At 43.9% G+C, this 7,219-nt stretch overlaps 1 protein-coding gene across 8 annotated transcripts in view; it reads right to left on the reverse strand.

The window, feature by feature from the left end:
• NIPAL2 (NIPA like domain containing 2) overlaps window positions 1-6,776 on the reverse strand; it is a 70,360-nt gene extending 63,584 nt beyond the window's left edge. For 2 of the 8 annotated variants that reach the window (XM_057735159.1, XM_057735155.1), the window contains exon 1: window positions 6,338-6,582. In XM_057735159.1, coding sequence (XP_057591142.1) covers window positions 6,338-6,472 — 135 coding nt within the window. In that variant the 5' untranslated portion in view covers window positions 6,473-6,582. Of the gene's footprint in view, window positions 1-6,337 lie in introns of all 8 variants that reach the window. The other 6 variants (XR_009053741.1, XM_057735161.1, XM_057735160.1 and 3 more) reach the window with 6 other exon arrangements.
• Between the last annotated feature and the right edge of the window lie 443 nt (window positions 6,777-7,219).

Consider the following 7,219-nt stretch of genomic DNA (forward strand, 5'->3'; position numbering starts at 1 on the left):
ATCAGCTATTCCCAGGGCTACACACCCATCCTCCCCAACCCTGAAGTCTGGAAAGTGGCAGAAGACATTTGCCTTAGTACCTCAAGATCACAAGTGTTCCAATTAGGAAATTACTGCAATCAGGAAGTGTTCTGTAACATGAATATGTATGGAGAGTGAAGGGGAGGCAAACATCAAAGGGAATGTGGAAGGCCCTGCATGTAGAGAAATCAATGGTTTTAGATTAAAGAAAACAGTTGCATCAAATAACTGACATGATTTCTCTTATTTCCATTTGTAATGAGTTAAGTCCAACAATTACTAATTATTAGAAACATATATTTTATGACATTTCCTATAATATAGGTTGACTGTAATACTTCTAATAATAGCTAGTGTTTATTGAGTGCTTTCTATGTGTCTGGCACTGCTGACTATTTGATATACATTATCTTATTTTATTCCTACATCAACCCTATAAGGTATGTAGTGTTATTATTATTATTAACATTTTGATAGAGAAAGCCAAGATTTGGAGAAATTAAGAAACTCGCCAACACATCTAGTAAAGAGGCTGAGCTTTTTAAACCACACTATGCTAGTACAAAAAGGATAGCTTAGGGGAATGTCATCCTTTCCATGGTAAACTCTCCAATGCCAATTTGAACAATCACCAACATTTTAAAAAGAAATTGTTTAAATAATTCTCCTAGGCAAAAAAAAAAAAAAATGAATACAGCATACCATTTCCCACACTATCTTGGTAAAACATGCAAGTTGAACAGTCATAGCAATGCTAATATTTTTTAACATTTTAAAATTGCATACAGGCAACGGCAAAGAAAATGATACAAATGAACAAATTACTAAAATGAATTATTTATTATAAGGCAAACACCCTCATAACAGCATCCAGGTCAAGAAACAGAAATCGGGCACCTGCCCAAAGCCCTCCCTTTCCTCATCTCATCACAGCCTCTCCCTTTCCCAGGGAAACGCTGGCCTGCCTTCACGGCAATCACTTCTGTGCTTTTCCTTATAGTTTTATCACCCAAGTGTGCATCCCTAAAAACTGTGAACAAAGGCTGTCTTTTTTCCTATTAGGTCTCTTAGGTGTATCTTAATCTACAGGTTCTCCCTCTGTCCTTGCTCTTCCTTTTTATTTTTATTTTTTTCTTGTAAAAATGATTATTAAAGAAACGGAGCTGCATAAACCTGTAAACTGAAGTTTCCCACAGTCTGAACTTAGCTGACTGTATTAATGCAAATATTATAACTAGTTAGTATAAATCAAGCCATAAGGAGGATAGCAGGTAGATTTAAAGGCAAATACATGGTATGACAAATTCACAACCGCATTAAGAGTCTGTTCCTCCAAAGAGGACCATGGGATGATGGTGATGGTGGTTACGAAAGGTCTGATACGGCTGCTTTGAGGTAAGTGGTTTCTTCCTTCCTTCTTTTTTGCTGCCTGATACATGCATCTTGGAGAAAATCTGGTAATAGGAAAATGCCATGTTGGATATATAAGGAAGGCAAAAAAAAAAGTCAATAAGTGTAAACAAAACAAAAAAAAAAGGGATTTTTCTTGGGGAGGAAATGGAAAGGACCAGCAGCCTCTACAAGATTCTTTGGCTATTTGTAAGTTTGGGCACTTTTCTTTCTCCTAGAGGCAATCAGATGTAGTGACCAGCAGAAAAAGAGATAAATGGTAGCAAAGCAAAATCAATAAAAGGGCAATATAAAACTCAGTGCAATTTTTCTTTAGTACAGTGAGACAAGCCGTATTCATTTTCCCCCACCACATTCTTTTCAAGCCTTAGTTTCTAAGCAATGGCCTTCAGGCATGGAATAAAAATAGCTTTGCAGTTAAACCTACTTGCTGTAAGATCTGGGGGCAAGTTATTTAACACAAGTTTCCTTACATGAACAGTGAGGATAACGTGTACCTTACGAAGTTGTCAGGGGGCTCCAATGAGATAATAGCTATAAAGTGTCACACAGTAAATGCATAACAAATGTCAGTCTCTTCGATTGCCTCTTTGCTGCCAAGATGTATCAATTTTCCTTTAAATATGTTGCCTTTAAAAATTCAAGCCATTGAAAATCAAAAGTTCAAATAAAGGACATAAAAAACCTGAATTTTTCATTTCACCCTATGCAGAATAAACCTTTCTGACAGTCTTTGTGAATTTAGATACTTAGCAACACACATAACCTTAAAGAACCAGCCACAAAACCCTTCCTTCACAATATCGCCTATGTTCATCCTTTCCTGTCCATTCCCTCTATAGCCTTGCTGGACTGGCACTTATTTATTCAACCAGACAGCATGGAAGGGCCTGGGGCTCTCCTCTTCTAAGCCTATTTTTACCAGTAAGGAAAGCTGAAGCCCAGTGTGACTTGCCCATGTGCGCTCAGCTAGTTGACAGCAGAAACTAGACCACAGCCCTTAATGCTGGTTGCAAATTTTTAAGTACCTACAGGTGCCAGTGGAAGAGATGTGAGCAAAGAGAGGGGCCTAAGTGGGGAGCACAGCTACTCTCAACTGTGAGCTCCTCCTCACAGTGATCATGTGCGAAAGAGGGCCAAGTTGCTAGCACTTCTAATATTTAAACAGATCATGGAAACTTGAAACCTTATGTGTAATCTACTCATTTTTAAATGTTGGCAAGGTATTAAACATTTTCTAAACATCTCTGCAGTTTGACACAAGACACATCTATGGGCTGGATTCAGTCCATAGGTGGCCAGTTAGAGGCCTCTGCATCCTGCTAACCCAAATTTAAATGTCTTATTTTTTTTAATTAAAATAAATTATTTATTTATTTTTATTTTTGGCTGCTCCAGGTCTTAGTTGTGGCCCACGGGCTCTTCCCCGCGGTGCGTGGGCTCCTCTCTCTCTAATTGTGGCACATGGGCTCAGTAGTTATGGTGCGTGGGCTTAGTTGCCCCATGGCATGTGGGATCTTAGTTCCCCAACCAGGGATCAAACTCGCATCCCCTGCATTGCAGGACAGATTCTTTACCACTGGACCACCAGGGAAGTCCTTAAATGTCTTTAATTTGCTTTGATTCTTTCACTCCCTGTTAGAAAAACCTTCAATGGCTCCCCACTGTCTACCAGATATAGTCCAAACTTCTTAACCTCTTGTCCTTTAAGGCAATCCATGATGACCTCTAAGACCCCAAACCATATTTCCACCCTCCAGTCAGTATCAGTGTTCCATTGCAACCAGAATGGCCACTGACTTCTACTCTAGGTACACAAATGTTCAGAAGGGCAACTGCCCAGACCACATGGCCTGCTCCTTGGTCTCCAGACTTTTCCCCTTCTTGAAATGCCTTGCACCTGTGTACTGCCATCAATGAAACTCTGTCTTCAAGTGTCCAGCTCAAATACCACCTCTCCACAAAACATCCCTGATGGCCCCTGCTAAAAGCCACCTTGCTCTGAATTCCCAAAGGACTTTATATCCCTCATACAACATTCAAAATGTACTGCCTTGTTTTAGAGTTACCTGCAGAGCTCATTTCCCCAAGCATCTAATAACATTAGGAAGCAAGGAAGGGATTGAGTCTAAAGACTATGTTGAATATCCCACAGTGCTTTGTACAAAGCAGGGAGCTCAAAAACCATCTTAGAAACATTATCTTTTTATACTGAAAACCTGTGGATCAAACACATAGAAAATACCTTTGCAGAACTTTATTGCATCTATACTTGTATAGGCAGACTCCTAAGTGATGCAGATGGGGCAAAGGCCTCGCTTCCCTCATTCCCTAAAACATGTTCCCCATTGAACTCCTACTTCCTACTTGTTTCGGGATTTCTTCCTCTAGAAGCACTCACAATCTTTGCCTTAGACAATACTGATTCTAAAAGGCACTGTTAAATATTCATCTGTCACCTGAATGTGTTTCAGGGCGGTTGATCTTTTTCTGTGAGTGAGGTTAATTTATCAGATCTGATGGTTATCTCTTGGAAAGACACAAAGAGCTGGGCTATCAGTGAACACTGTCCAAATATTTCAGTAGTGATAAAACTTATTAAACCCTGGCTATCCAGCAATCAAGGTCAATTTCGAGTGTGGGAGTCCTAAACATATCTCTTATTTTGTTTTCCTGAAGTCACTCCCATTTTCAGCCATCTAAATTCAGTGTCCAAAAAGAAAAGAAAAATTGATTCCATTTTATTTCTACTGGCCTGCCCAGCACTAGAGGCACTCAACAAAATGTTTGCTGAATGAATTTTTAAAAATCAATTTTTACTTTTGCTTAAAAACAAATGCAATCTCTAAAAGTGTAAAATACCAGAGTCTTATAAGAGTCTAAATTTGCATAATAATAGGAAAAGTTAATACAGGGAAGCTGAGACAAAGCAAGAGAGTAGCACAGACATATGTATAGTACCCACTATTAAATAGATAGCCAGTGGGAAGTTGTTGTATAACAAAGGGAGTCCAACTCGAGGATGGAAGATGCCTTAGAGGACTGAGATGGGGAGGTTGGGGGGGACTCGAGGGAGGGTGGGTGGGGAGTTGAGGGAGGGAGGGAATATGGGGATATGTGTATAAAAACAGATGATTGAACCTGGTGTACCCCCCCAAAAAAATAAAAATAAAAATAAACAAAAAAAAAAGATGATTGAACTTGGTGTACCCCCCGCCCAAAAAATCAAAAAAAAAAAAAAATGGAACTACCCTGTAAAAAAAAAACAACAAATGCAATCTCTAAAAGCATAAAATACCAGTCTTATAAGAGTCTAAATTTGCATAATAGAAAAAGTTGATACAGTCTTACCTCAAACTAGCTATGGTTCAGGTGTCAGCTGAGTAGTTTCTATTAGCATATTCTGGATACACACTTTCTAACCTGTACAAATCTATACTGTCACAGGCAAGTTAAGCCTGGCAAACAAAGTTCTCACCTTTATGTCACATGATAAACTGGTGTCAGAGAGCCAAGACAATCTTGAATTCCAGGAAACATTAAAGAAAACTAATGACTGCAGAGGTTTCCTCTCTGCAAACAATGTTTTCTCCTGTTCTGAACGAAGCCATGGCAGGTCACATTTACTAACTCTTTAATTCCTTTACCAAAAGACAAAAAAATCATTCTTAAACTTTTATTGGGAATGCTTCTAGCGTAAGCATATTATAATATGCTTTATAACATAAGCTAGGATAGGCATAGTATGACAGATATGCTCAAAGAACTTCCCATAAAAAGCAATTCTTGTCTTTGTAACTCCTGTGGGTGAAAGGAAGGAGAAATGGAATCCAATAGGCTCTATGTCCCCTCATTTTTCCTATTTTAGTATGTTTTGTGGTAAAACAGACTCAGTGATACTCTCCCCTCTGCTGAAAACTAATAAGGTAAACGTGCTTATTTTGTCTTTCTATAAGTAAACTATCTTCCGCGTTACGTTTTTGAAAACAAAATTTTAACATTTCAGAAACTAACATTCTAAACACTTTTCAAACATAAAAGCCTTCTAGGCCTTTGATTATTGGTTAAAGCCACTGATTTAGACCAACGGCAACCAATATTTTATAATTATATTGTTGTAAAATAAAAAGACCCGCTGATTTGTTAAAGAACAAGAACAAAGCAACACACATATGAAAACAGCCTGGAATCCACCATATCAAGATTACTTGCCCCCACTTGAAAGAACATAAATGTGGCTAGAGGAAGGCCTTTTTTTCTGATCTTAAACCAAGCCCAAAATGAATGGGCAGCTCCAATCCCCTTTGATCTTGTTAAATGTGTATTTCCAGAGTACATGGGCGTTTTTGAGCCTGTGGACCTTTTCCCAAAGGGCCGGTGAGAAACCAGCGAGTCAGGCAACTGCAACCCGAGAATATCAGTGCTCCTTGCGCGGAAATGGAAGAGCTGTGCTGACACACTAGGGACACACACACACTCTGAGCATCTGCTCAGAGGTGACGTTTGGTGGCCCTTAACGAGTTCGCTGATTCTGAGAACAGTGTCACTTGTTTTTTTTAACTGTAAAATGATCCTGGGGGGATTATGGGTGAAGGAGTTTCACGCCACGCTCCACGTTCCGGGAGAAGAAGGCGGATTCAGGCCGGAGTGGCGGGATGGTTGGGGACCCAGAGGCCCACAATCGCAGATCTGTGCGCCCCACTCCCTGGCACCGATGCCCGGGAGAGGCAGACCAGGGCTTCCCCGCTTCTCCCCAACGAGGGGCGGTCAAGTCGACGTGTGGACACATCGCGTCAGCTGTGCCCCCTTGGCCAGCCCGGTGTCCTCCTGAGAGGCTGCGCGAGGGGCAGGAGGCGCCGCGGCCCCAGCGCGGTCCCCACCGGGCGGCGGGGCGGCCGGCCCTTACCTGGTTCCGGCGGTACCAAGCGCCCGACAGGGAGCCGTTGCCGGCGCCCAGCGCCCAGTACGTGAAGTTCCGGGACAGCTCGTCCAGGGCGGCCGAGGCGGCGGCCCCGGGGCCCCCGGGCGCAGGCGCCGCCATTAGCTCTCGCTCCGCGCGCTGGGGCTCGGGATCCGGCCGCCTCCCGGCCCGGCCGCACCGCCAGGCGCCGCGGAGGAGTCGCGCCCCGCGGAGGCCGCGCCCCGGCCACTTCCTGCTCGGTGCCCGGGCGCGGCGGGGCCACCTGGCTCCCGCCCCCGCGCCGCGCCGCGCCGCGCCAGGTGCCCGGCGGAGCCCCGCGCTCTGCGGCCTCCAGGGGCGGCTCGGCTCGCTCCGCAGGGGCCCGCCGCCGGGCCGCGGCGCGCAGAGGCCTCGCGGGCCCGAGGGGGACGAAGCGCCGCGCCCCTCCGCGCGCGGGGTCCGCACCTGTCCGGGCCAGGACGCGCTCACGGCCAAAGCCCTTCCAGCCCCTGCGGCGCGGAGTCAACAAGGACTGAAGTGAATACGAGTGAAAAGAGGCATTGGCGAAGCCAAGGCAGCCACCGTCACTCCGTCTGTACCTGGCAATCCAGCCCTCTATCTCAGATGCAGTGTCTCTTACTTGTATTTTTAAAATTGTTTGTATATGAAAAACTCACGAGTCCCCGGAAAATATTGTAAGCGACACGAGAATAAAGATCGGAGAGATTACATCTCACTGCCAACACTTGATGGGGCCTTAGCAAATATTCCTAGAACGAAAGAAGGACTCTCCAGTGGTAGCCGGAGGACCCTGGTGTGTATTTGGGAGTGGACGGGGTTTCCTTCAGATGGAACCAGAAGGACTTGCTGAAAGTTGCCAGCCACTGC

Source organism: Hippopotamus amphibius, chromosome 5 (assembly GCF_030028045.1).
Source record: "Hippopotamus amphibius kiboko isolate mHipAmp2 chromosome 5, mHipAmp2.hap2, whole genome shotgun sequence".
Taxonomy (NCBI): Eukaryota; Metazoa; Chordata; class Mammalia; order Artiodactyla; family Hippopotamidae; genus Hippopotamus; species Hippopotamus amphibius.